The 27,606-nt window shown below is 54.6% G+C and overlaps 1 protein-coding gene and 1 pseudogene across 2 annotated transcripts in view; both read left to right on the forward strand.

Moving 5' to 3' along the window:
- The window catches only part of nprl2 (NPR2 like, GATOR1 complex subunit), a 76,018-nt gene that overhangs the window by 26,811 nt on the left and 21,601 nt on the right, over nucleotides 1–27,606 (forward strand). For both annotated transcript variants that reach the window (XM_072472060.1, XM_072472059.1), the window contains exons 6-8: nucleotides 1,475–1,572; nucleotides 4,539–4,575; nucleotides 19,532–19,625. In XM_072472060.1, coding sequence (XP_072328161.1) covers nucleotides 1,475–1,572; nucleotides 4,539–4,575; nucleotides 19,532–19,625 — 229 coding nt within the window. The remainder of the gene's footprint in view (nucleotides 1–1,474; nucleotides 1,573–4,538; nucleotides 4,576–19,531; nucleotides 19,626–27,606) is intronic.
- Nucleotides 2,199–3,940, forward strand: LOC140387777 (protein ZNRD2 pseudogene; annotated as a pseudogene).

Below are 27,606 nucleotides of genomic sequence, written 5' to 3' on the forward strand. Positions count from 1 at the left end.
CCAACGCAGTCCTGGCTGGTCTCCCACATTCTACCTTCCATAACTTTGAGATCATCCAAAACTTTGGATGATCTCAAAGTTCCCAGCAAGTCTTGTTCCTCTATCACCCCTGTGCTTGCTAACTTACACTACCTCCCAGTCCAGCAAAGTCTTAACTTTAAGATTCCCATTCTCGTTTTTATCATTCCCTTAAAGGCCTTGTCTTTCCCAATCTCTGTAATCTCCTCCAAAAGTTATCTGTGCTTCTCTAATTCTGTCCTCTTGTGCATTCCCAATTATAATTGATTTGCCATTGGTAGCTGAACCTTCAGTTGCTCCAAGCTTTGCAATTCCCTCCCTGCTGCTCTCTGTCTCTCTACCTCACTTTCCTCCTTTTAAGACTCTCCTTTTTTGGTCATTAAACTTAACACCGGTACAGTGTCTCAAAACTGGCAACATCAGGACCGAGTCCGTCCGGATTTGAATCTTCCCAGCTTTCAGGTTGGGTGGTTCAGTTTGGGTCAAGGGTGGCTTGAACTATTCAGAGCGTGGGAAAAGACAGGTGGATGAAGTTGATAACTATACCGGGTGCCACCACGCCAATGCAGCAGGTAGCTAAACAAGCTGGTATGTTATTTTACTCATCTAATAATAATGAAGATTCATGCATGGCAGTTTCAAGAAATGTCCAGCTTTTGGACATTGCCGGTTTTCAGAAAGCCAGATTTGAGACACGACCTGTATACGAAGACATGAACAAAGGTTTCTCCCATTGTGGCACGGCATCGTTCTTTGTTTTATAATGCTACTGTGAAGCACTTCGGAGCTTTCATTGTGTTAAAAGCATGATATAAACATATGTTAGTAACTTGAAAAGGGATCAGAATAGTTAAATGTCTACAACTTGTATCAGTAAATTCGTCTTCACACATATCATCACATGGAAGGACTCCAAGATAGTGTAAATTCTGAAATAATGGATGCTGCAATGTGGGGGAGGTGATGGATTTTTCTGGACAGGTGAGCTAAGGTGGGCCACATGGCTTTCCACCCCAGTAATTACCATGTGATTTGAAGACACAACTCCACTTTCCGCGGTGTTGCACAATTAAGTTACCCTATTGTTGAGTGAATCAAACCCTGAGCTCGCCTGGAGGAATTACTGAATTCCAATTTGTCTGGCTGACCTCATGTGGCTTCTGTTCTATCACTGGAACCTACAGACCACACATAGCTTGTGCCATATGCATCATGCATACATCAAGCCTCCCCTTAAATAGGTCAGTGCTGTCTGCTTCAGCCATTTAATGTGGCAGTAATGTCCACATTTTCTCTGTGTACAAAAATGTGAGGATGCATCCTATAGAGGAGCCACTGGAAACAAAAAGCACTGTAGGAGCCAACCTGGCTCAGTGATTGTCCAATCAAGATTATCATTGAACCGTTGTGTTGGTGGGGCTATGTGCTAAGTTTTGGTTGATGTTGTCTCCATCAGATTCTGCCGTACATTGACGGATTCCGTCATATCCAGAAGATCTCTGCTGAAGCAGACGTGGAGCTGAACTTGGTGCGGATTGCAGTGCAAAATTTACTGTGAGTAGCACAGAGAGGGTCAGTGTCTTGCAAACTATTTCATCCCCACTTGGCCTTTTGGTTGGCTAGTTAAGGAAGATATCTTTTAAAGAGAAAGTCACCACCTTTAGTAATAGATTCTTCCTGTTCAGTACCTGGCCGCTCTCTTGCTTTTCCAACTGGTTGTTTGGTGTGCGTTAATCAAGGTAAGACTTAGTAGTGGTCGGAAATAGACTGCTTTTCTGTTTTTGGCAGTGTCAGTTCAAGCCTAGAATCCTTGATCCAGAAGAACATTTCGTACTCTAATTAACATACCAGCCTCCCCGATCAGGCGCCGGAATGTGGCGACTACGGGCTTTTCACAGTAACTTCATTTGAAGCCTACTTGTGACAATAAGCGATTTTCATTTCAACTAGACATTCTCTGGCCAGTTATAGAACAGGGTTAGATACAGAGTAAATCTGCCTCTACATCAGGGTAGGTCACAGGCAGGTAGGGTCACAGAGCAATCAGTCACGACGTTCCCGACTGCGGGAGAAGCACACAGCGACTGGCTTTTCAGATTACCGGCCACGACTTCCGGCCGCAGCAGCAGCATGGCTCTGAATTGTGGGGATACAGGAACCCCTGTCTGAGGTGGAGATGAAGTGATCGCCATGAACGCCAGGACAAGATTATCAAACTGATGGGGGATTACCTGCTGAAAAGATACAGGATGCTGGCCGACTGTTGTCCGGAATGTGGAACAGTACTTCTTCAAGACAAGAAACAGGAAAAATTATTGTGTCACTTGACAGGAGCTGGATTCTGACATGGACAAGGACCCATCTTTGAACCCACAAACGGCCCTGTCTTAAGTGATTGAGCGATAGCCTGTTTTCAATGGCCATGAGGAGCCGCTCCACTCTGGATTTTTCGCCAACCCCAGTGCTCTGCCTGCCTCTTTTCCCAAGCTTTCTGGGCCAGCCCCTCCCTGTGCCGAGGGCGACGTGGCCCCCTGCCTGGGAAACCCATGGGCCCCCGCCCATAAGGAGGTCTGGCAGGCTGTCCTGCAGAAGCTGGGATTGGGCCAACTGCAAGTTGGAACGGGCAACGTCCGTGGAGTACAGCCCGCAACTCTGCATCTTGATCAGGAACTGCTCCGACTCTCTGTATAGCCTGAAGCGGCTAGCGGTGTGTGTGTGTGTGTGGGGGGGGGGGGGGGGACATTGTCTCAGGTACATCCTCCGAACCCGTGTGAATGCTATGACGTCTGACCCCCTCTGCCATATTTAATTTTGCCCCAAGAGCTGAGTGAATGATCCATCACGGTCTTCTCCTGCTGTCCTCCACATCACAAAAGCCAATATGATTAATTCCACATGATATCAAGAAACAGCTGAAGGCACTCATTACCTATAGACTCAACTGTTCCAAAGCAATCCTTCCTGGTCTCCAACATTCTACTTGCTGTAAACCTCAGGTCATCCAAAACCCAGCTGCAGTGTCTTAACACACAGCAAGTTCCATTCCCCCATCACCCCTGTGTTCATTGGCTCCTGATTTTATTTTAAAATTCTCATTGTTTTCAAACCCTTCATGGCCTCATCCTATGTCTGTCTGTAATCTCCTCGAGCCCCATGACCTCCGACATATCTGGTCCTCTAATTCTGGATTTTTGTGTATTCCTAATTGCAGCCGCTCCACGACTGGTGCCATGCCTCCAGTTGCCTGGACCCTAAGCTCTGGAATTCCCTCATTCCTCTTTTAAGGCACTTACCTCTTTGACCACCAGGCTTTTGATCATTTTCTTAATATCTTTAATGGGCTCGGTGTCATACTTTGTTATATAATGTTCCTGTGAAGCACCTTGAGACAGTCCAAAGATGTGCAGGTTAGGTGGATTGGCCATGCTAAATTGCCCTCCGTGTCCAAAAGGGTTGGATGGGGTTGCTGGGTTATGGGAATAGGGTGGAGGTGTGGGCTTGGGTAGGGTGCTCTTTCCAGGGGTCGGTGCAGACGAGATGGGCCAAGTGGTCTCCTTCTGCACTGTAAATTCTGATTTCACGATGTCATGCTATATAAATATAAGTTGTTGCTGCTTTTGTTCCATAACATTACCAACCAGATTCTGGGTTTCTCTGTCAAATTGAGAGTGCAGTGACTTTCTTTCTCTTCCTCTTCCGCCTTGTGGTGATGAAACTCCTTCCTCCCGTTGACCTTAAGTTTGCATTGTTCCTTCTCTGTCTTTCCCATTCTGTCTCTCTTGACAAAAATCTCCCATTCATCTTTGTCTTAAACTTTTGCTCATTTGAGGTTGCAATGTTTTTTCAGGAGCTTCAGAAAGTGGCTGGCGATCGGAATCTGGGAATTTGGGATGAAGTAATTTGCATAGTAGGCTTTCATTAACACTGCAATGAAGCCACCGTGAAAAGCCCCTAGTCGCCACATTCCGGCCCCTGTTCAGATACAGAGGGAGAATTCAGAATGTCTAAATTACCTAACAGCACATCTTTCAGGACTTGTGAGAAGAAACCGGAGCGCCCGGAAGAAACCCACGCAGACACAGGGAGAACATGCAGGCTCCGTACAGACAGTGGCCCAAGCCGGGAATCGAACCTGGGATCCTGGCTCTGTGAAGCAACAGTGCTGACCACTGTGCTACCATGCCGCCCTGCACTAGGAGTAGTATTTATCCTAGGAGTTCCAGGATATTGTAGTTGTTAATCAGAAGATTCAATGGGTTGAAGTAGAGTGTACAGCAATGCAGAACATTTATGGTAATTTGGGGTGAAGATATTTTAATAAGTCGGGGGACCTTATTTCATTCCATTCTTCACGATTCCCAAATTGGTCCCTACTTTAAAATAGGTCCATTCGGCCACATTCAGTATGGGAATATATCTTACCAAAGCTATGTGTTCCATTGCACACAACCCAGGATTGGGACTAATATTCATTCAGCGCGAGTTGCACTCTGAACATAATGTGTGCTGTTGTCTTGCAGGTACTATGGAGTTGTGACTTTAGTCCCTATATTCCAGGTGAGTGTACTATGGGCGGTTGGTATGTTTATGTCATAAACTGGAATTAGCTATTGCTTCTGTGTTAGTCCCCCTCTGGCCCTAATGTCAAACAATAGGCCCAACTGTCCTCAGCTGTTTCATCTATGACCTTCCTTCCACCATAAGGTTAGAAATGGGGATGTTCAAGGGCAGCACGGTGGCGCAGTGGTTAGCACTGCTTCAGATTCGTTCCCCCTCCGGATCACTGCCTATGTGGAGTTTGCACATCCTCCCCGTGTTTGCGTGGGTTTCGCCCCCACAACCCAAAGATGTGCAGGGTAGGTGGATTGGCCACGCTATATTGGCCATTAATTGGAACAAATTAGTTGGGCACTCTAAAAAAAAATTTTTTAAAGAAAGGAATGGGGATGATCAATGATGATTGTGTAATGTTCAGCATCATTCACATCTCCCCTGATACCGAAGCAGTCCCTGGCCATATGCAGCAAGACCTGGACCATACCCAGGCTTGGGCTGACAAGTGGCAAGTAACATTTGCACCACACGGTGCCAGGCAATGACCATCTCAATCAAGAGAGAATCTTACCATCTCCTCTTGACATTCAATGGAATTACCATCGCTGAATGCCCCACAGTCAACATCAAGGGGGCTACCATTGATAGAAACTGAACTGGACTAGCCACATTAATACTGTGGCTACAAGAGTGGGTCAGAGGCTAGGAATCCTGCGGCAAGTAACTCACCTCCTGACTCACCAAAGCCTATCCACTGTCTACAAGGCCCAATCAGGAGTGTGATGGAATACTCTCTGTAGTGTTCTTTGATTGGGCGGATGTGGAATCTCGATATTGTAGTGTGAACAAAGAACATTAGACTTTGTTTTATAAGCAAAGTTATTTATTACTAACACTAGCGAATAACTAAAATGTCTAAGATGAATACAGTTGGAAATAAATGTCTAACACTAACTTACACTAAGATACTACAGAGCTACTCTAATTTGCGACTACTATCAACTCCTTACAAACACCTTCTGATGAAACACATGGTACATCTAGTTCCGGGCCTGCATACTCGCCCCACCTGCTGGTCGGATGCTAGAACTACAGCAGTAAAACATCTAACTTATAATACACGTACAGATGATGATGATGAGCTACTCATATTATATACAGATGATGGTCTACCTATCTTCACACTCTCCACTTGCCTGGATGAGTGCAGCTCCAACAACACTCCAGAAGCTCAACATCACCCAGGACAAATCAGCCCATTTGATTGGCATCCCATCCACAGGCGGACTTTTGGAAGCCCTGCGCACTCTCTTTGTGGGTCCCCCACGTCACACCCTGGCCTCTGGTGACACAGCAGCCCACCCCCTATGATATCAAACTCCACCCCCAATTACATTAGTACCTCCCTGATCCCACCCGCCCAGTCAGCCGAGGCCCAATTCACATTTACAAAGTACAACCTGACCCAACCTGGCAGCAACAGAAATCACACAACAATAACACAGCAAAAAGGTCAAAGTGATGGGGGGAAAAAACAAAAAGCACTTTCTCCCTGTGTCTACGTGAGTTTCCTCCAGGTGCTCCGGTTTCCTCCCACAGTCCAAAGATGTACAGGTTAAGTGGATTGACCATGTTAAATTGCCCCTTAGTGTCCAAAAGGTTAGGTGGGGTTACTGGGTTTCAGGGATAGGGCGGAGGCAAGTAGGATTCTCTTTCCAAGGGCTGGTGCAGACTTGACGGGCCGAATGGCCTCCTTCTGCAGTGTAGGGATTCTAAAAGGCCCACTGCCTGCAAATCCAATCAAAAATGTTTTTTTTTTTAAAACATGGATAATATCTAAGTTTTTAAATGTCCACTGCTACCTGGTGACCGAAACAAGTCTCTCTATCCATTATAAAAATATTATAAATGTGTATATATTATATAAACCTTTTGGCGTTCGGCAAGATGCTTTGCCCACCATGTTTCTATTTTTTTAATACAAATATTGTGTAAATAAATGCGTATTTGGCACTCAAGTCCTGCTCTGGCAGGAAGTTGGGGTTGCAGCTCTTGTTCCCTCCTATGTTAATCCTCTGGATCAGTGTGTAAAAGACAAGCTGTTCCAGCCTGTTCGTATTATTTTCCTTGCCTCAATCTTGCAACAAATATTAATCCCCAAGCAACCATTATTAGGTGCATCTGTAATTTATAACTTTTGACTAGCTGCACGGAGGGGGTACTCAGTAAAGCAATGATTAACTTCAAAGCTCAGGAACCTGCTTGAAAGGCATGTTTCAATAACCTTATAACTTCTCTTTTGAATGGACTTTATTTATAATTTTTAAAAATAAATTTAGAGTACCCAATTAATTTTTTTCGAATTAAGGGGCATTTTAGCATGGCCAATCCACCTAGCCTGCACATTTTTGGATTGTGGGGGGAGGGGGGGGGGCGAAACCCACGCAAACACGGGGAGAATTTGCAAACTCCACACAGACCGTGACCCAGAGCCAGGATCGAACCTGGGACCTCGGCACCGTGAGGCTGCAGGGCTAACCAACTGCGCCAGGCTTTATTTATAACCTGAGATCGACTGCTTACTTTAAGATTCACTCTGTCATGATCCAAACATAGCAACATCTACCGCATTCACTCCCTCCACCAGTAACAGATGGCAGCTTTTCAATCACAGTAAGCATCACTCCCACGTGATCCAGCTATATCATTGCCCAGGGTGAATTGTACCCCTCAAAAAGGTCATTTCTCTATGACTCCGACCACCATTTTTAATGCAGCATGGTAGCATTGTGGATAGCACAATTGCTTCACAGCTCCAAGGTCCAAGGTTCGATTCCGGCTTGGGTCACTGTCTGTGCGGAGTCTGCACATCCTCCCCGTGTGTGCGTGGGTTTCCTCCGGATGCTCCGGTTTCCTCCCACAGTCCAAAGATGTGCAGGTTAGGTCGATTGGCCATTCTAAATTGCCCTTAGTGTCCAAAATTGCCCTTAGTGTTGGGTGGGGTTGCTGGGTTATGGGGATAGGGTGGAGGTGTGGATCTTGGGTAGGGTGCTCTTTCCAAGAGCCGGTGCAGACTCGATGGGCTGAGTGGCCACCTGCACTGTAAATTCTATGAAATCTATGAAATTAACCGGACTCTAACCTTACTTACATAGCGGCATGCTACTCCTTTCACCACTAATTCCACATATCACCACCTCGCCTGGCAATAGTCCTTCTGAACAACATATCTCCTTATCTCTCACCATTAAGGATTGACTTGCCCCTGTATCCCTTAATATCTTAATCTCCGGTAGGCATGGTGGCAGTGGTTAGCACTGCTGCCTCACTGCGCTGAGGACCCAGGTTTGATCCCGGGTCACTGTCCGTGTGGAGTTTGCACATTCTCCCCGGATCTGCATAGGTCTCACCCCCACAACCCAAAGATGTGCAGGGTGGGTGGATTGGCCTGGCTAAATTAGAACATGCGGTGCGAAGGAGGCCATTTGGCCCATCGAGTCTGTACCAACCCACTTAAGCCCTCACTTCCACCCTAATCTTTGTAACCCAAAAACCCCTCCTAACCTTTTTGGACACTAAGGGCAATTTAGCATGCCCAATCCACCTAACCTGCATGTCTTTAGACTGTGGGAGGAAACCGGAGCACCCGGAGGAAACCCACGCAGACACTAGGAGAGTGTGCAGACTCCGCACAGACACTGACCCAGCGGGAAATTGCCCCTTAATTGGAAAAATTAAATAAATAAAAAGAATGAGATCTTAATCTTAATTACCTACTCCACATTGTACACAGCCGTAAGCCTTTTCCTCACAAATAAAATCTTTTAAATGATCTGGCACTACTTATCCACCAACCTCTGAACCAGCTGTCGACCTTTTTGCAACTTTTCACTGGAACCATGTTTTTTTATTCACTTCAATAAACCCCACTGGCTTATCTTATTTTAAAGAGTCTGTCTTCTTGGTACTTTTTCTTTTTTTTTAATAGAGTACCCAATTCATTTTTTCCAATTAAGGGGCATTTAGCGTGGCCAATCCACCAACCCTGCACATCTTTGGGTTGTGGGGGCGAAACCCACGCAAACACGGGGAGAATGTGCAAACTCCACACGGACAGTGACCCAGAGCCGGGATCGACCCTAGGACCTTGGCGCCGTGAGGCAGCAGTGCTAACCACGGTGCCGTGAGGCAGCAGTGCTAACCACTGTGCCGCCGTGCTGCCCCTTGGTACTTTTCTTAAGCCACCAACACTGCAACTTCATGTGTCCAACTTTATTGAAATGAAAACATTCAAGTTTTCTTATCTCTCTTCCAATATCATATGTTTATTTTTTAACCTAAGGCAAACTCTCCTTTCTATCTCCTTTGCCTTGATTTCCTGTGAATTTCTCATTTCTCCAGTTTCTAACTTTCACAGATTGAAATTGATGTTGAAAACCAGACCTTGATTTATGAACTAATTCAGTCATCTGCCATTTCCGCTGCCTGTCTCGTAGTTTTAACCCTGTGCTCTTCCACGTGAGCTCTCACTACTGCGGGAAGTGAATTTTTTAATTCCTCCAAAACAATTATTTCCCTAAGAGCATCATATGTTTGGTCTATTTTATTTTGTTTCATTCTTTGAAATTATATGCCTGACCTGGTTCTTTGAAATTAAATGAAATGAAAATCGCTTATTGTCACACGTAGGCTTCAAATGAAGTTACTGTGAAAAGCCCCCAGTTGCCACATTCCGGCACCTGTTCGGGGAGGCTGGTACGGGTGATTTCTAAATTTCTGTCTGAAGGCTTCTGCCACTGAAGGTGGCTTTTCTCACCTCATCATAATCCTTAGATACCCCCTCTGATAGTGATGTCAACACTTCGCTTGCTCTACCTACTAACATTGTTTGAACCAATAATACCCAAATGGCCTTTGGCCAATTCAATTGTTTAGTCACTTTCTCAAATGAGATTTAAAAAAGGCTTCCACAAATTTCTCATCAAACTTTGGTAGTGCTTGAATATTTTTAACCATATCCCTACTAGGCTTTTGACCAGTATGTGTTAATCCTTCCTCTAGATTTTCTTCAGCTTCAGCCTTTAACTCCAACATTTTACATTGATGTTCTCTTTGCAGTCCCAGTTTCCGTCAATTCTCTCTTTTTTCTTATAATTTCTTCCCTTGCTAATCTTTCCATTTCCACGTCAAGTTTCCTCATTTCCTTTTGAAATGCCCCCTCTTTTTTCTTTGCCACAGCCACACTCTTTTTCTTTTTCCTCTGCCATAGCCATTCTCTCCTTTTCTTGCATTTCTAATTTCTTCAAGATCTATTTCTTTCTGTTTATCTTTTTCCTGCATCTCTAATTGTTTCATTTGCAATTGAATTCTAGCTAATTCTAATGATTCAGGTTGTGTTACTGGCAAATTTAAATGCTGAGCTATCATTTGTATTACCTCCACCTTCCTCACAGCTTCAGGTAAAGTCAACTGTAGCTTGACTGCTAAATCCAAGAGCTGTTTTAACCACCCTTTGTAAACCAGCCAGAGTGATCTCTTCCACACCCAGGAAATTCTTTGCAATGGAAAGAACCATTTCCAAAGCCACACCCTATTTAAACTGCAACACCTGAAAGAAAGCACCAGTTCCTCACACGTTCACAGTCTCTCAGAACTCGCATTAAGTTCAATAATCCCCCCGCCAAACTCAGTATACTTTTCTGAAAAAAATATTTTTATTCAGAGAAATTTTTCAACATAATAAAAAAACAAAATTACACAATTACTGTTAGAATTCTGAACTCAACCCCCCCCCCCCCAACCCCCACAAAGAAAAAACAGACATGACAAACCCCCCCCCCCAAAAAAAATCCCAAAGCCCCCCCCCCCCCATCTGATGGTGACCAGTTCTCTGAAATAGGAAATGAACAGGCTGCCACCTCGAGCAGAACTCATCTGCCGAGGCCCTCATGAAAGACTTGACCTTTTCAACAACTCCATAACGTCACTTAACGACATTGAAGCATTAGGCGGAACTGGAGTCTTCCACCCAAGCAGAACTCTCCGGCTATCAGTGAGGCGGAGGCCAAAGCATCCACCCCTGTCTGCAGCTCCGGCAAGTCAGAGACCCCAAAGATTTTTTTTTAAATTTAGAGTACCTAATTATTTTTTGTTCCAATTAAGGGGCAATTTAGCCTGGCTAATCCACCAATCCTGCACATCTTTGGGTTGTAGGGGCGACACGGGGAGAACGTGCAAACTCCATCTAGATAGTGACCCAGGGCTGGGATTTGAACTAGGGTCCTCAGCGCCGTAGGCAGCAGTGCTAACCACTGTGCCATGTGCTGCATCCTGAGACCCCAAAGATAGCCATCAAAGGGCAAGGCTCCAATTCAATCCCAAGAATCCCTGACATGGTGCTAAAGGAGACCCAAAAGCTCACAGGTTTAGGACAAGAGGCCGTACCGGCCTCCCCGAGCAGGCGCCGGAATGTGGCAACTAGGGGCTTTACACAGTAACTTCATTGAAGCCTACTTGTGACAATAAGTGATTATTATTAAGACCAGAACATATGCGTGTGATTTGACGGCACATGAACAATGCTCGCACCTATCCTCTACCTCCGGGGGAAAAAAACACTCATCTGTGCCCCGGTCACATCTGCTCTATGCACCACCCTGAAATGAATCAAGCTGAGCCTTGCACATGAGGAGGTGGAGTTGACTCTGTGCAGAACCTCACTCCACCCCCCCCCCCCCTCAAAAGCCTGACCCAGAATCCTCTCCCACTTTCATTTTAACTCATCCAATGGATCTTGCTCCACCGACGCCAGCCAACTGTAGTTCTCCAATATCTACCCCTCCCCCAGCTCCACCATCAAAAGAATCCTATCCATCAAAAAGGGGGAGGGTGCCAAGGAATCCCCTTCTGCTAAAAGTTATGCATCTGGTAAAACCTAAACAGATTTGTTCTTGGAAGCTGGAACTTCAACCGCTCCTCAAAACAAATGAATTTCCATTTATAAACATCTCCCCAATCCGCTCCAACCCTTCCTCCCCCCAAGCCCCAAATGACGAATCCAAGGCTGACGGAACAAAACGATGGTTACCACAAAATGGGGCTAACAGCGACATATCACCCAGCTTGAAATGCTGGCTAAACTGTCTCCATATTCTCAGAGTGGCCACAACCACTGGACACATGGTCCACTTCGCAGGGGAAAACGGAAGAGGAGCCGTAACCAAGGCCCTCAGGCTGGTGCCCCTGTCGACAGTCTTCTTAATCTGCTCCCATATGGACTCTTAAGCCATAAACAGCCCCAATGTTTTTTTCAATATTCGCTGCCCAATAATAAAATAACAGATTGGGCAACGCTAGGCCTTGCGATTGCCTTTCCCTCTGCAAGAACACCCTGCAAATCCGTAGGTCTTGCCTGCCCAAATAAAAGAAGATATCATTTTATTGACTTTCACAAAGAATATTTGGGAAGGAAAACCAGGAGTCATTGAAACAAAAATAAAAATCTTGAGATGATATTCATCTTTACCGACTGAACCCTGCCCATCAGGGACAGAGTAGGTGATCCCACTTCCTCAAGCCAGCCTTGACCCCATTTACCAAACCCGCAAAACTTAGCTGATTGAGCGAGGCCCAATCATGTGCCTGAAAGTATTTGCTTTGGCACAGGTTCAATTTATGCTCTGAGAAGGAAAGAAAACTCCTGAACAACTTTATTATCTTCCCTGCAAAGGATTGAGGACCCACCACATGCAACAAATCATCCTCGTATAGAGATACCTTATGCTCCCTACTGCCCCCCCCTTCCGCCTCCAACTCATGGATTACCTCATTGACATGGCCAAAGGCTCAATTGCCACGGCAAACATAAGCGGGGTAATGGACACCTCTTCCTCATGCCTCTCTTCAGCTGGAAATACATTGCGCAGGGCAGCACGGTGGCACAATGGTTGGCACTGTAGCTACACCGCTGAGGACCCGTCTTCGAAGCCCGGCCCTGGGTCACTATCCGTGTGGAGTTTGCACATTCTCGCGTGTTGTCTGCGTTTCACCCCCACAACCCAAAAAGATGTGCAGGCACTCTAAAATTTTTTTAAAAAGAAATATTTTGCGCTCATGACATCCGTATGAACGCTCGTGATGGGGGTCCTATATAGGGGCTGGATCCAAGACATAAATCTAGGTCCAAGACCAAACCTACCAAGGATCTCAAACAGATACCCCCATTCCAGCCTATCAAAGGCCTTTTCAGCATCTCACTTACTCACATGCACTACCTCTCTCGCTCCCGCCCTCTCTCGCTCCCGCCCTCTCTCGCTCCCGGCCTCTCTCGCTCCCGGCCTCTCTCGCTCCCGGCCTCTCAGCCTCCCGCCCTCCCTCCCTCCCCCCCTCTCTCGCTCCCGCCCCCCCTCTCTCGCTCCCGCCCCCCCTCTCTCGCTCCCGCCCCCCCTCTCTCGCTCCCGCCCCCCCTCTCTCGCTCCCGCCCCCCCTCTCTCGCTCCCGCCCCCCCTCTCTCGCTCCCGCCCCCCCTCTCTCGATCCCGCCCCCCCTCTCTCGCTCCCGCCCTCTCTCGCTCCCGCCCTCTCTCCTCCGGCCTCTCTCCTCCCGGCCTCTCTCCCTCCCGGCCTCTCTCCTCCCGGCCACTCTCCCTCCCGGCCACTCTCCCTCCGCCCCCTCTCCCTCCCGCCCCCTCTCGCTCCCGCCCCTTCTCGCTCCCGCCCCTCTCGCTCCCGCCCCCTCTCGCTCCCGCCCCCTCTCGCTCCCGCCCCCTCTCGCTCCCGCCCCCTCTCGCTCCCGCCCCCTCGCGCCCCCTCTCGTCCCGCCCCCTCTCGCTCCCGCCCCCTCTCGCTCCCGCCCCCTCTCGCGCCCCGCCCCCTCTCGCGCCCGCCCCCTCTCGCGCCCGCCCCCTCTCGCGCCCGCCCCCTCTCGCGCCCGCCCCCTCTCGCGCCCGCCCCCTCTCGCGCCCGCCCCCTCTCGCGCCCGCCCCCTCTCGCGCCCGCCCCCTCTCGCGCCCGCCCCCTCTCGCGCCCGCCCCCTCTCGCGCCCGCCCCCTCTCGCGCCCGCCCCCTCTCGCGCCCGCCCCCTCTCGCGCCCGCCCCCTCTCGCGCCCGCCCCCTCTCGCGCCCGCCCCCTCTCGCGCCCGCCCCCTCTCGCGCCCGCCCCCTCTCGCGCCCGCCCCCTCTCGCGCCGCCCCCTCTCGCGCCCGCCCCCTCTCGCGCCCGCCCCCTCTCGCGCCCGCCCCCTCTCGCGCCCGCCCCCTCTCGCGCCCGCCCCCTCTCGCGCCCGCCCCCTCTCGCGCCCGCCCCCTCTCGCGCCCGCCCCCTCTCGCGCCCGCCCCCTCTCGCCCCCGCCCCCTCTCGCCCCCGCCCCCTCTCGCCCCCGCCCCCTCTCGCCCCCGCCCCCTCTCGCCCCCGCCCCCTCTCGCCCCCGCCCCCTCTCGCCCCCGCCCCCTCTCGCCCCCGCCCCCTCTCGCCCCCGCCCCCTCTCGCCCCGCCCCCTCTCGCCCCCGCCCCTCTCGCCCCCGCCCCCTCTCGCCCCCGCCCCCTCTCGCCCCCGCCCCCTCTCGCCCCCGCCCCCTCTCGCCCCCGCCCCCTCTCGCCCCCGCCCCTCTCGCCCCCGCCCCCTCTCGCCCCCGCCCCCTCTCGCCCCCGCCCCCTCTCGCCCCCGCCCCCTCTCGCCCCCGCCCCCTCTCGCCCCCGCCCCCTCTCGCCCCCGCCCCCTCTCGCCCCCGCCCCCTCTCGCCCCCGCCCCCTCTCGCCCCCGCCCCCTCTCGCCCCCGCCCCCTCTCGCCCCGCCCCCTCTCGCCCCCGCCCCCTCTCGCCCCCGCCCCTCTCGCCCCCGCCCCCTCTCGCCCCGCCCCCTCTCGCCCCCGCCCCCTCTCGCCCCCGCCCCCTCTCGCCCCCGCCCCCCTCTCGCCCCCGCCCCCCTCTCGCCCCCGCCCCCCTCTCGCCCCCGCCCCCCTCTCGCCCCCGCCCCCTCTCGCCCCCGCCCCCCTCTCGCCCCCGCCCCCCTCTCGCCCCCGCCCCCCTCTCGCCCCCGCCCCCCTCTCGCCCCCGCCCCCCTCTCGCCCCCGCCCCCTCTCGCCCCGCCCCCTCTCGCCCCGCCCCCCTCTCGCCCCCGCCCCCCTCTCGCCCCCGCCCCCCTCTCGCCCCCGCCCCCTCTCGCCCCGCCCCCTCTCGCCCCCGCCCCCCTCTCGCCCCCGCCCCCCTCTCGCCCCCGCCCCCTCTCGCCCCCGCCCCCTCTCGCCCCCGCCCCCCTCTCGCCCCCGCCCCCCTCTCGCCCCCGCCCCCCTCTCGCCCCGCCCCCCTCTCGCCCCCGCCCCCTCTCGCCCCCGCCCCCCTCTCGCCCCGCCCCCCTCTCGCCCCCGCCCCCCTCTCGCCCCCGCCCCCCTCTCGCCCCCGCCCCCCTCTCGCCCCCGCCCCCTCTCGCCCCCGCCCCCCTCTCGCCCCGCCCCCCTCTCTCGCCCCGCCCCCCTCTCGCCCCCGCCCCCCTCTCGCCCCGCCCCCCTCTCGCCCCCGCCCCCCTCTCGCCCCCGCCCCCCTCTCGCCCCCGCCCCCCTCTCGCCCCCGCCCCCCTCTCGCCCCCGCCCCCCTCTCGCCCCCGCCCCCCTCTCGCCCCCGCCCCCCTCTCGCCCCCGCCCCCCTCTCGCCCCCGCCCCCCTCTCGCCCCCGCCCCCCTCTCGGCCCCGCCCCCCTCTCGGCCCCGCCCCCCTCTCGGCCCCCGCCCCCCTCTCGGCCCCCGCCCCCCTCTCGGCCCCCGCCCCCCTCTCGGCCCCCGCCCCCCTCTCGGCCCCGCCCCCCTCTCGGCCCCGCCCCCCTCTCGGCCCCCGCCCCCCTCTCGGCCCCCGCCCCCTCTCGGCCCCCGCCCCCCTCTCGGCCCCCGCCCCCCTCTCGGCCCCCGCCCCCCTCTCGGCCCCCGCCCCCCTCTCGGCCCCCGCCCCCCTCTCGGCCCCCGCCCCCCTCTCGCCCCCCCCCTCGCCCCCCCCCCTCTCGCCCCCGCCCCCCTCTCGCCCCCGCCCCCTCTCGCCCCCGCCCCCTCTCGCCCCCGCCCCCCTCTCGCCCCCGCCCCCCTCTCGCCCCCGCCCCCCTCTCGCCCCCGCCCCCCTCTCGCCCCCGCCCCCCTCTCGCCCCCGCCCCCCTCTCGCCCCGCCCCCCTCTCGCCCCCGCCCCCCTCTCGCCCCCGCCCCCTCTCGCCCCGCCCCCTCTCGCCCCCGCCCCCCTCTCGCCCCCGCCCCCCTCTCGCCCCCGCCCCCCTCTCGCCCCCGCCCCCCTCTCGCCCCCGCCCCCCTCTCGCCCCCGCCCCCCTCTCGCCCCCGCCCCCCTCTCGCCCCCGCCCCCTCTCGCCCCCGCCCCCCTCTCGCCCCCGCCCCCCTCTCGCCCCCGCCCCCCTCTCGCCCCGCCCCCCTCTCGCCCCCGCCCCCCTCTCGCCCCCGCCCCCCTCTCGCCCCCGCCCCCCTCTCGCCCCCGCCCCCCTCTCGCCCCCGCCCCCCTCTCGCCCCCGCCCCCCTCTCGCCCCCGCCCCCCTCTCGCCCCCGCCCCCCTCTCGCCCCCGCCCCCCTCTCGCCCCCGCCCCCCTCTCGCCCCGCCCCCCTCTCGCCCCGCCCCCCTCTCGCCCCCGCCCCCCTCTCGCCCCCGCCCCCCTCTCGCCCCCGCCCCCCTCTCGCCCCCGCCCCCCTCTCGCCCCCGCCCCCCTCTCGCCCCCGCCCCCCTCTCGCCCCGCCCCCCTCTCGCCCCCGCCCCCCTCTCGCCCCCGCCCCCCTCTCGCCCCCGCCCCCCTCTCGCCCCCGCCCCCCTCTCGCCCCCGCCCCCCTCTCGCCCCCGCCCCCCTCTCGCCCCCGCCCCCCTCTCGCCCCCGCCCCCCTCTCGCCCCCGCCCCCCTCTCGCCCCCGCCCCCCTCTCGCCCCCGCCCCCCTCTCGCCCCCGCCCCCCTCTCGCCCCCGCCCCCCTCTCGCCCCCGCCCCCCTCTCGCCCCGCCCCCCTCTCGCCCCCGCCCCCCTCTCGCCCCCGCCCCCCTCTCGCCCCCGCCCCCCTCTCGCCCCCGCCCCCCTCTCGCCCCCGCCCCCCTCTCGCCCCCGCCCCCCTCTCGCCCCCGCCCCCCTCTCGCCCCCGCCCCCCTCTCGCCCCCGCCCCCCTCTCGCCCCCGCCCCCCTCTCGCCCCCGCCCCCCTCTCGCCCCCGCCCCCCTCTCGCCCCCGCCCCCCTCTCGCCCCCGCCCCCCTCTCGCCCCCGCCCCCCTCTCGCCCCCGCCCCCCTCTCGCCCCCGCCCCCCTCTCGCCCCCGCCCCCCTCTCCCCCGCCCCCCTCTCGCCCCCGCCCCCCTCTCGCCCCGCCCCCTCTCGCCCCCGCCCCCCTCTCGCCCCCGCCCCCCTCTCGCCCCCGCCCCCCTCTCGCCCCCGCCCCCCTCTCGCCCCCGCCCCCCTCTCGCCCCCGCCCCCTCTCGCCCCGCCCCCCTCTCGCCCCCGCCCCCCTCTCGCCCCCGCCCCCCTCTCGCCCCCGCCCCCCCCTCGCCCCCGCCCCCCCCTCGCCCCCGCCCCCCCTCGCCCCCGCCCCCCCTCGCCCCCGCCCCCCCCTCGCCCCCGCCCCCCCCTCGCCCCCGCCCCCCCCTCGCCCCCGCCCCCCCCTCGCCCCCGCCCCCCCCTCGCCCCCGCCCCCCCCTCGCCCCCGCCCCCCCCCTCGCCCCCGCCCCCCCCTCGCCCCCGCCCCCCCCTCGCCCCGCCCCCCCTCGCCCCCGCCCCCCCCTCGCCCCCCGCCCCCCCCTCGCCCCCGCCCCCCCCTCGCCCCCGCCCCCCCCTCGCCCCCGCCCCCCCCTCGCCCCCGCCCCCCCCTCGCCCCCGCCCCCCCCTCGCCCCCGCCCCCCCCTCGCCCCGCCCCCCCCTCGCCCCGCCCCCCCCTCGCCCCCGCCCCCCCCTCGCCCCCGCCCCCCCTCGCCCCCGCCCCCCCCTCGCCCCCGCCCCCCCCTCGCCCCCGCCCCCCCCTCGCCCCCGCCCCCCCTCGCCCCCGCCCCCCCTCGCCCCCGCCCCCCTCTCGCCCCCGCCCCCCTCTCGCCCCCGCCCCCCTCTCGCCCCCGCCCCCCTCTCGCCCCCGCCCCCCTCTCGCCCCGCCCCCCTCTCGCCCCCGCCCCCCTCTCGCCCCCGCCCCCCTCTCGCCCCCGCCCCCCTCTCGCCCCCGCCCCCCTCTCGCCCCCGCCCCCCTCTCGCCCCCGCCCCCCTCTCGCCCCCGCCCCCCTCTCGCCCCCGCCCCCCTCTCGCCCCCGCCCCCCTCTCGCCCCCGCCCCCCTCTCGCCCCCGCCCCCTCTCGCCCCCGCCCCCCTCTCGCCCCCGCCCCCCTCTCGCCCCCGCCCCCCTCTCGCCCCCGCCCCCCTCTCGCCCCCGCCCCCCTCTCGCCCCCGCCCCCCTCTCGCCCCCGCCCCCTCTCGCCCCGCCCCCCTCTCGCCCCCGCCCCCCTCTCGCCCCGCCCCCCTCTCGCCCCCGCCCCCCTCTCGCCCCCGCCCCCCTCTCGCCCCCGCCCCCTCTCGCCCCCGCCCCCCTCTCGCCCCGCCCCCCTCTCGCCCCCGCCCCCCTCTCGCCCCCGCCCCCTCTCGCCCCCGCCCCCCTCTCGCCCCCGCCCCCCTCTCGCCCCCGCCCCCCTCTCGCCCCCGCCCCCCTCTCGCCCCCGCCCCCCTCTCGCCCCCGCCCCCCTCTCGCCCCCGCCCCCTCTCGCCCCCGCCCCCCTCTCGCCCCCGCCCCCCTCTCGCCCCGCCCCCCTCTCGCCCCGCCCCCCTCTCGCCCGCCCCCTCTCGCCCCCGCCCCCCTCGCCCCCGCCCCCCCTCGCCCCCGCCCCCCCTCGCCCCCGCCCCCCCCTCGCCCCCGCCCCCCCCTCGCCCCCGCCCCCCCCTCGCCCCGCCCCCGCCCCCCTCGCCCCCGCCCCCGCCCCCTCGCCCCCGCCCCCGCCCCCCTCTCGCCCCCGCCCCCCTCTCGCCCCCGCCCCCCTCTCGCCCCCGCCCCCCTCTCGCCCCCGCCCCCCTCTCGCCCCCGCCCCCCTCTCGCCCCCGCCCCCCTCTCGCCCCCGCCCCCTCTCGCCCCGCCCCCCTCTCGCCCCCGCCCCCCCTCGCCCCCGCCCCCCCCTCGCCCCCGCCCCCCCCTCGCCCCCGCCCCCCCCTCGCCCCCGCCCCCCCCTCGCCCCGCCCCCCCCTCGCCCTCGCCCCCGCCCCCCCCTCGCCCTCGCCCCCGCCCCCCCCTCGCCCCCGCCCCCCCCCTCGCCCCCGCCCCCCCCCTCGCCCCCGCCCCCCCCTCTCCCCCGCTCGCCCCCGCCCCCCCCCCCCTCTCGCCCCCCCCCCCTCTCGCCGCCCCCCCCCTCCCACACCACGTATGAAGGATCTTTACCCACAAGTATTGGGCCTATCAACATGAAACACATCGGGAGAATCAGGCTGTGATTGGAGGGGTTCCGCATAAACAATCCTCCATTGCATGTTACCTCCTTGACCGGCATTTTCTAATCCGCCTCCAACGGGCCACATTGACGTGCTTTGCGTGCTGCATTCGAACTGTGGGCTGTTCTTTGAACAGGCCTGATCTGCAAGATGCACTGCTGCACCTCACTAACCCCTTCAGCACCTTACAAACGCAGGAAATCAACCACCTAGCAGGGCAAAGGCAAGAGGTGCGTGGGAACACCACCATCTGCAACTTCCCCCTCCAATCACGCACCATTCTGACTTGGAAATATATCAGCCGTTCCTTCACTATTGCTGGATCAAAATCTTGGAACTGCCTGCCAAACACCATTGTGGGTGTACCGACACCACTTGGACTACAACAATTCAATTAGCCAGCTCACCATCACCTTCTAATGGGCAATTAGAAATTGCCGAGCCAGCGATGCCCATGAATGAATAGTAAAAACAAAAACTCTTGAGTTTTATTGAATCTGCACTAATCTTATCGTTCTGTGATGTTTCACTGCGTTTGTTCCTTTCCCTTTGCAGTATTCCAACGTGTACTGCCCGACTCCTCGGGTGCAAGATCTGGTCGATGACAAGTCCTTGCAGGAAGAGTGCCTGGCATATGTCACTAAGCCAGGTATGGTTCAAGTTTTTATTCCGTGAAAAGGCATTGAAATTCCATGTGTTTTTCTTACAAATGGATTGGCGTATTAGAGTAGAACCTCTTTAGAAGTTTCTACAAACTCACTTCGTGCAGCAAGGAACTGATCAGCATGACGTTACCAATGACTTTCAGAGAGCCCAGCGAATCTTCGAACAACTTCTCGTATTTCTTCAGAAATTGTTGCAAGTTACTCTTTGAAACAACTAATCGATTAACAACTAATCCCAGTTAAGCCTAATCTTAGTCAACCATGTTCTGCCAAATAGAGCAGGAAAGTTTCCACGGACAATGTAAAGAGGCGACTTTGCCGTCTGTCCATTTGCTTCTACTTTCACCATGATGCATCCTTTTAATGGTCTTCAGTCATCCTTAGGGTCACATTCATTTGACTATTTTAAAGGCAGTGTTATGGGCCAGGGTTTAGAGAACCCCAAAGTGTATCATGGAGTTCACCTGACCCACAACTTTTAATAGATTGCGGTAAGGAGAGCACTTGGCCCACTCTACAGGTGTGGTACAGCAGAAATGGAAAAGTATTTTTTAAAAGCAAAACAATGTTTATTCTATGAACTCAACCTTTTTAAAACATACAGTGAACATCTTAGCAACCATTAATTCAAATCAACCCCCAAAGACTACAACACTAAGTAATCCTTTAAGCTTTCCTTTTTAACATCCATACGACTTAAAAACAAAACCTTTATCAGAAGCACATCAGGTTAAAGTCACTACTGAAAACATTTATAATTCCGAATTCATCAGAAGATCAAGAGATAGTCTTTTGATGGCAGAGAGAACAGCAGTACACCTGCTTGGTCTGGCTTCAGCTCCAACAATGAAAACAAAACTAAAACACACCCTGCAGCCTGCTCAGAAACGCAAGTAAAAAGCTGACAGACAGCCCAGCTCCACCCACTCTCTGACATCACTGCAGTAGTAAACACCCATTTCTTAGTTACTCTCACTACAGATATTTATGGATACACCCATTTATAAACACCCATTTCTTAAAGGTACTCTCACATGACAGTACCCCCCAAGAAAAAAAATAAACCATCAACTTCAAGATGGTTTCATTTTTCACCTTTTCCCTATCCTTTAAGAAATGCGCACAGTAAATATACTTTTTCGTTTCAAAAAACAACACACGCAAACAGGTACAATAATATAGTCCATTTTCTTTTCGTTTTTCTTCCTCCAACTGAAATTGCTTCCGTTCATCACATTCATGACAAAGCATCGGCTATCATATTTTCTCGTCCTGCCACATGTACTATTTTTAAATGAAATGGCTGCAACAATAAACTCCAGCGAAACAGCCTTGCATTGTTATTCCGGAATCGCTCCAAAAACGTCAACGGATTATGATCAGTATATATAACGGTGTCAGATGGATTGCTGGTCACATAAATGTGAAAATGTTGCAAAACCAGCACCAAACTCAAGTCTCCTTCTCAATTGTGGAATACTTTTTCTGGTGAGAATTCAATTTCTTTGAAAAATACCCAATAGGCCGCTCTAACCCTTCGTCGTCGTCTTGTAGAAGCACCGCACCTACACCCACATCACTCGCATCAACAGCCACTTTGAATGGTTTTGTATAATTTGGGATGGCTAATACAGGAGCAGTGGTTAACACAGCCTTCAGGCCGTCAAATGCCTGGTGACACTCCGCTGTACACTGGAATTTGTTACGCTTCTTGAGCAAGTCCGTCAGTGGAGCACTGCTAAAATTGGGTACAAATTTCCGGTAAAATCCACTCCATACCAAGAAATCGCATTATTTCCCGTTGTGTCGAGGGTATCGGGAACTCCCCAATAACTTTTGTTTTCACATCCCGTGGGACCATTCGACCCTGTTCGATTGTATGGCCAAGGAAAGTGACTTGGGCCTTTCCAAATTCACTTTTGGCTAGGTTTATCACCAAATCCGCCTCCTGAAGTCGATTGAATAACTCCATCAGATGTTTCAAATGTTTTGTTCATGTCTGGCTGAAAATTACAGGAACGTCGATGTATACCGCACAATTGGGTAATCCTGAAACAACTTTGTTAGTTAACCATTGAAATGTGGCTGGTGCGTTTTTCATGCCAAATGGCATAACTTTGAATTGGTATTTACCATCTGGAGTCACACAAAAGCTGAAATCTCCTTCCCCTTTCGGATAAAGGTACCTGCCAGTAACCTTTCAGTAAATCCAGTTTGGAAATAAAAGCTGATTGTCCCACTTTCTCAATGCAATCTTCCAAACGTGGGATAGGATAGGGGTCCGTTCTTGTAATTGCATTAACCTTTCTATAGTCCACACACAACCGTTGGGTACCATCTGGTTTTGGTACCATCACTATGGGTGAGCTCCATTGGCTGCAACCCACTTCAATTATGCCACTTTTAAGCATACTCTCAATCTCTTTGTTCACCTTTATTAACCAATTTTAAAGGGTTAAGTCTGTATGGATGTTGTTTGATTGGAGCAGCATTTCCCACATCTACATCATGTATAGCCATTTTAGTACTTCCCAATTTATCTCTACAAACTTGTCCATGTGATATCAATAACTCTTTCAGGTCAGTTTGTATTTCCTCTGGAAGGTAACTCAACAATTTATCCCAATTTTTAAGAACATCCTCATTTTCCAATTTAATTTGAGGTATGTCAAAATCACAGTCATCTGGATTTGGTTCGTCACTTTGAGTTAGAATCATTAAAACCTCCTTTTTCTCTCCTTCCCTTTCAAAGTATCTTTTAAGCATATTCACATGACACACTCGGTGAGTCTTCCCTTCTATCTGGTGTTTTTAGCACATAATTCCCCTCACTTAATTTCCTTTCAATCTGATGAGGTCCACAAAACCTTGCTTTTAAAGGTTCACCTACCACTGGTAACAACGCTAAAACTTTATCTCCACTGGCAAAACTACGAACTTTGGATTTCTTGTCCATTACCTGTTCCACCACATTTTGTGCAACTTTTAAATGTTGTCCAGCCAATTCACCTCTATTTAATTGTTCCCTAAAATTTGACACGTAATCCAATAGTGTCATTTCCGATTTCTCACTCACCAATTTTTCCTTAATCAATTTAAGTGGTCCTCTTACCTCATGACCAAAAATTAGTTCAAAAGGACTAAATTTGGTTGACTCATTAGGTGCATCCCTAATTGCAAACAGTACGGATGGAATTCCTTTATCCCAATCCTCTGGATAATCGTGACAATAAGTCCTCAACATGGTCTTTAATGTCTGATGCCACCTTTCTAACTGTGATTCTGGATGGTACGCAGTTGATTTAAATTGTTTTATTCCTAAGCTATCCATAACTTCTTTGAATAACCTTGAGGTAAAATTTGATCCTTGATCCGATTGTATTTCTGTTGGTAGTCCATATCTAGTAAAGAATTTAAGTAACTCCTCCACAATCTTTTTAGCTGTAATATTGCGCACTGGAATGGCCTTTGGAAACCTAGTAGACACATCCATTATCGTCAAAAGATATTGATTCCCACTTTTTGTTTTAGGAAGCGGTCCTAGGCCATCAATTAGGACCCTTGTAAACGGGTATTAAGGGCGCTGGTTTTATCACTGCTTGAGGTTTCCCTATCACTTGACATGTGTGACCTGATTGACAAAATTTAACTACATCTTTATGTAGTCCAGGCCAATAAAAATGTTTTTGGATTTTAGCTTGAGTTTTCCTTATTCCCAAATGACCTCCCACGGGTGCCTCATGCAACTCGCAACACCTCCTTTCTATACCCTATCGGCAATCCTACTTGATGAACTTATGCCCACTTTTCATCCGCCTGCATATGTACAGGTCCCCATTTTCTCATCAAGACATCACTTTTATGGTAATAACACTCTGATATGCACTCAGATTCCTCTTCTGTATGCTTTCTGATACATCAGTTTTATTTCTACATCTTTCTGTTGTAACCCCGGCAATTTTCCTGAACTAAAAATATCCGCCTTATCCTCCCCCATTCTTCTTTTTCAACCATCTGATCAAAAATTGTTTCTGCCAATTGCACTTCAACGCCATCTTCACTCTTTGATTTCTCCTCTTGTCTTAACCTGTGACTTTGCGACCTTGTTACTACACAATCTGGAAAAATCCCAGGATATTTGTCCTTCAACACTTCAGTTGTCTGATTTTCCACTGGCTTATCAACCACAGTAGGCATCACTCCCACCTGTGATCCAGCTATATCATTACCCAAGATAAACTGTATTCCGGGACAAGATAGTTTCTCTATTACTCCTACTGCCACTTCACCACCCTTCACTGGACTTTCCAACCTTACCTTATATAATGGAACGCTACTCCTCTCACCCTGAATTTCACATATTACAACCTTTTCTGGCAACATTCTTCCCAAACTACATAACTCCTCATCTCTTACCATTAAAGATTAACTAGCTCCCGTATCTCTTTAAATTGTGACTTATTTACCTGCTCCTCCTGATACACATGAGTAAACTTTACCCACACAAGTAAATTCTTTAAAGAGATCTGGCACCTTCTTATCAATCATCTCTTGATCAGGCTGTACAATATTTTGCACCTCCTTCGCTTCACTTGGGCTTTCCTTTAAAAAAAACCCTCCTGTCTTATCCTGTTTTACCACATCAGCCTTCCCAGTGCTTTTCTTCAACCACCAACACTGTAACTTTACATGGCCTAGTTTATTACAATGAAAGCATTTGAAACTTTTCATGTCTCTTCCACCCTCCTGAATTTCTTCTTTAATCTGACTATAATCCTTATTATCTCCCATCAGATCACCTTTACCTTTACCACTTGAGTATTTCTCATGTCCCCAGTTTCTATCCCTCACAGGCTGAAACTGATGTTGGAAACCAAGCTTTGATTTATGAACTAATTCATAATCATCTGCCATTTCTGCTGCTAATCTCGCAGTTTTAACCCTCTGTTCTTCCACATGAATTCTCACTACATCAGGAATTGAATTTTTAAACTCCTCAAAGTATAATTTCTCTGAGAGCTTCATACGTTTGGTCTATTTTCAAAGCCCTTATCCACCTATCAAATTACTCTGTTTGATCCTTTCAAACTCCATGTATGTTGAACCAAATTCTTTCCTTAAATTTCTAAACCTTTGTGGGCTTCAGCCACGAGTTCATAAGCACCTAAGATGGATTTTCTCACCTCATACGACTTGGGTACCTCCTCTGGTCATGATGCAAACACTTCATTAGCCCTACCTACCAGCTTTGTTTGAATCAGTAATACCCACATTTCCTGTGGCTATTTCGTTTGTTTACCCACCTTCTCAAATTAAATGAAAAAAGCTTCTACCTCCTTTTTAAAAAAAAATATATATATATTTATTAAAGTTTTACAACACAATTTTTCTCCCTCACAAACAATAAACCCCCCCCCCCCCCAACCCCGTAACATTAAAAAAACGAGAGCAAGATATATACATGGCAAAATGATATATTTACACAGCTTTGTACACTGGCCCTCACCCGTACGTGCCAGTTTCCCCAACCCTTCATGTTATCTCTTGCTCATCCACCCTCCCAGGCTGTCCCCCCTCTTCCCCCCCCCCCCCCCCTCCCAGGATGCACCCCCCAAGGTTGCTGCTGCTGCTGACCGACCTTCTTCTAACGCTCCGCGAGATAGTCTAGGAACGGTTGCCACCGTCTGTAAAACCCCTGCGCAGACCCTCTCAAGGCAAACTTAATCCTCTCCAACTTTATGAACCCAGCCATATCATTTATCCAGGCCTCCAGGCTGGGGGGCTTCGCCTCCTTCTACATTAGCAAGATCCTTCGCCGGGCTACTAGGGACGCAAAGGCCAGAATGCCGGCCTCTTTCGCCTCCTGCACTCCCGGTTCGTCCACTACTCCAAATATTGCTAGCCTCCAGCTTGGCTTGGCTTGACCCGGACTTTCACCACCTGAGATATTGCTCCCGCCACTCCTCTCCAGAACCCCTCCAGTGCCGGGCATGACCAAAACATATGGATATGGTTCGCCGGGCTACCTGAGCACCTTCCACATCTATCCTCTACCCCAAAGAACCTACTCAACCTCGCCCCCGTCAAGTACGCTCTGTGGACCACCTTAAATTATATCAGGCTGAGCCTGGCACACGAGGAGGAGGAATTAACCCTACCTAGGGCATCAGCCCACAGACCTTCCTCGATCTCCTCCCCCAGCTCCTCCTCCCATTTACCCTTCAACTCTTCTACCAGCGCTTCCCCCTCTTCTTTCAACTCCTGGTGTATTTCCGACACCTTGCCCTCCCCGACCCATACACCCGAGATCACATATCTTGAACTTCTTGTGCCGGGAGCAACGGGAATTCCCTCACCTGTCGCCTCACAAAAGCCCTCACCTGCATATATCTAAAGGCATTTCCCGGGGGTAACTCGAACTTTTCCTCCAGTGCCCCTAGGCTCGCAAACGTCCCGTCGATGAACAGGTCCCCCATTCTTCTAATCCCCGCCCGATGCCAGCTCAGGAACCCCCCCCCGTCCATCTTCCCCGGGACAAACCGGTGGTTACCCCTGATCGGGGACCACACCGATGCTCCCATTGCACCTCGGTGCCGTCTCCACTGGCCCCAGATCCTTAGCGTTGCGGCCACCACCGAGCTCGTGGTATACTTTGTCGGCGAGAGCGGCAGCGGTGCCATCACCAACGCCCCCAGGCTCGTTCCTTTACAGGACGCCATCTCCATCCTCTTCCATGCCGCCCCCTCTCCCTCCATAAGCCACTTGCGGATCATCGCCACATTTGCTGCCCAGTAGTAGCTCCCCAGGTTTGGCAGCGCCAACCCTCCTCGGTCCCTACTGCGTTCCAGGAACCCTCTCCTTACTCTCGGGGTCTTATTCGCCCACACAAACCCCATAATACTCCTGCCTACTCTCTTAAAAAAGGCCTTAGTGATCACGATGGGAAGGCACTGAAACACAAACAGAAACCTCGGAAGGACCACCATTTTGACCGGCTGCACTCTACCCGCCAGCGAGAGCGGTAACATGTCCCATCTTTTGAAATCCTCCTCCATTTGCTCCACCAACCTAGTCAGATTCAGTTTATGTAGGGTCCCCCAACTCCTGGCTATCTGGATCCCCAGATACCGAAAGCTCCCCTCCGCCCTCCTCAGCGGTAGGTCCCCTATCCCTCTTTCTTGGTCCCCCACCTGTAATACAAAGAGCTCACTCTTCCCTACATTGAGCTTATAGCCCGAAAACTCCCCAAACTCCCTTAGAGTCTGCATGACCGCCACCATTCCCTCCATTGGATCTGCCACGTACAGCAACAGGTCATCCGCATATAGCGACACCCGATGCTCTTCTCCCCCTCGGACCACCCCCTTCCATTTATTAGACTCCCTCAATGACATGGCCAATGGTTCGATCGCCAATGCGAACAACAGGGGGGACAGGGGGCACCCCTGCCTCGTCCCTCGATACAGTCGAAAGTACTCCGACCTCCGCCGGTTCGTCACTACACTTGCCACCGAGGCTCTGTAAAGGAGCTTAACCCAGATGATAAACCCTACCCCGAACCCAAACCTGCGCAGCACCTCCCAGAGGTACTCCCACTCTACTCGGTCAAAGGCCTTCTCCGCGTCCATAGCTGCCACTATCTCCGCCTCTCCCTCCTCCGATGGCATCATTATCACGTTTAAGAGCCTCCGCACATTGGTGTTTAGTTGCCTGCCCTTTACAAATCCCGTCTGGTCCTCGTGGATTACCCCTGGGACACAGTCTTCGATCCTCGTGGCCAGCACTTTTGCCAGCAACTTTGCATCCACATTGAGGAGCGAGATCGGCCTGTACGATCCACATTGCAGTGGGTCCTTGTCCCGCTTTAGGATCAAAGAAATTGTCGCTTCCGACATTGTCGGGGGCAGGGTCCCCTCCTCTCTTGCCTCATTAAAGGTCCTCACCAGTAGCGGGGCCAACAGGTCT

The sequence above is a fragment of the Scyliorhinus torazame genome, chromosome 13 (genome assembly GCF_047496885.1).
Source record: "Scyliorhinus torazame isolate Kashiwa2021f chromosome 13, sScyTor2.1, whole genome shotgun sequence".
NCBI lineage: Eukaryota > Metazoa > Chordata > Chondrichthyes > Carcharhiniformes > Scyliorhinidae > Scyliorhinus > Scyliorhinus torazame.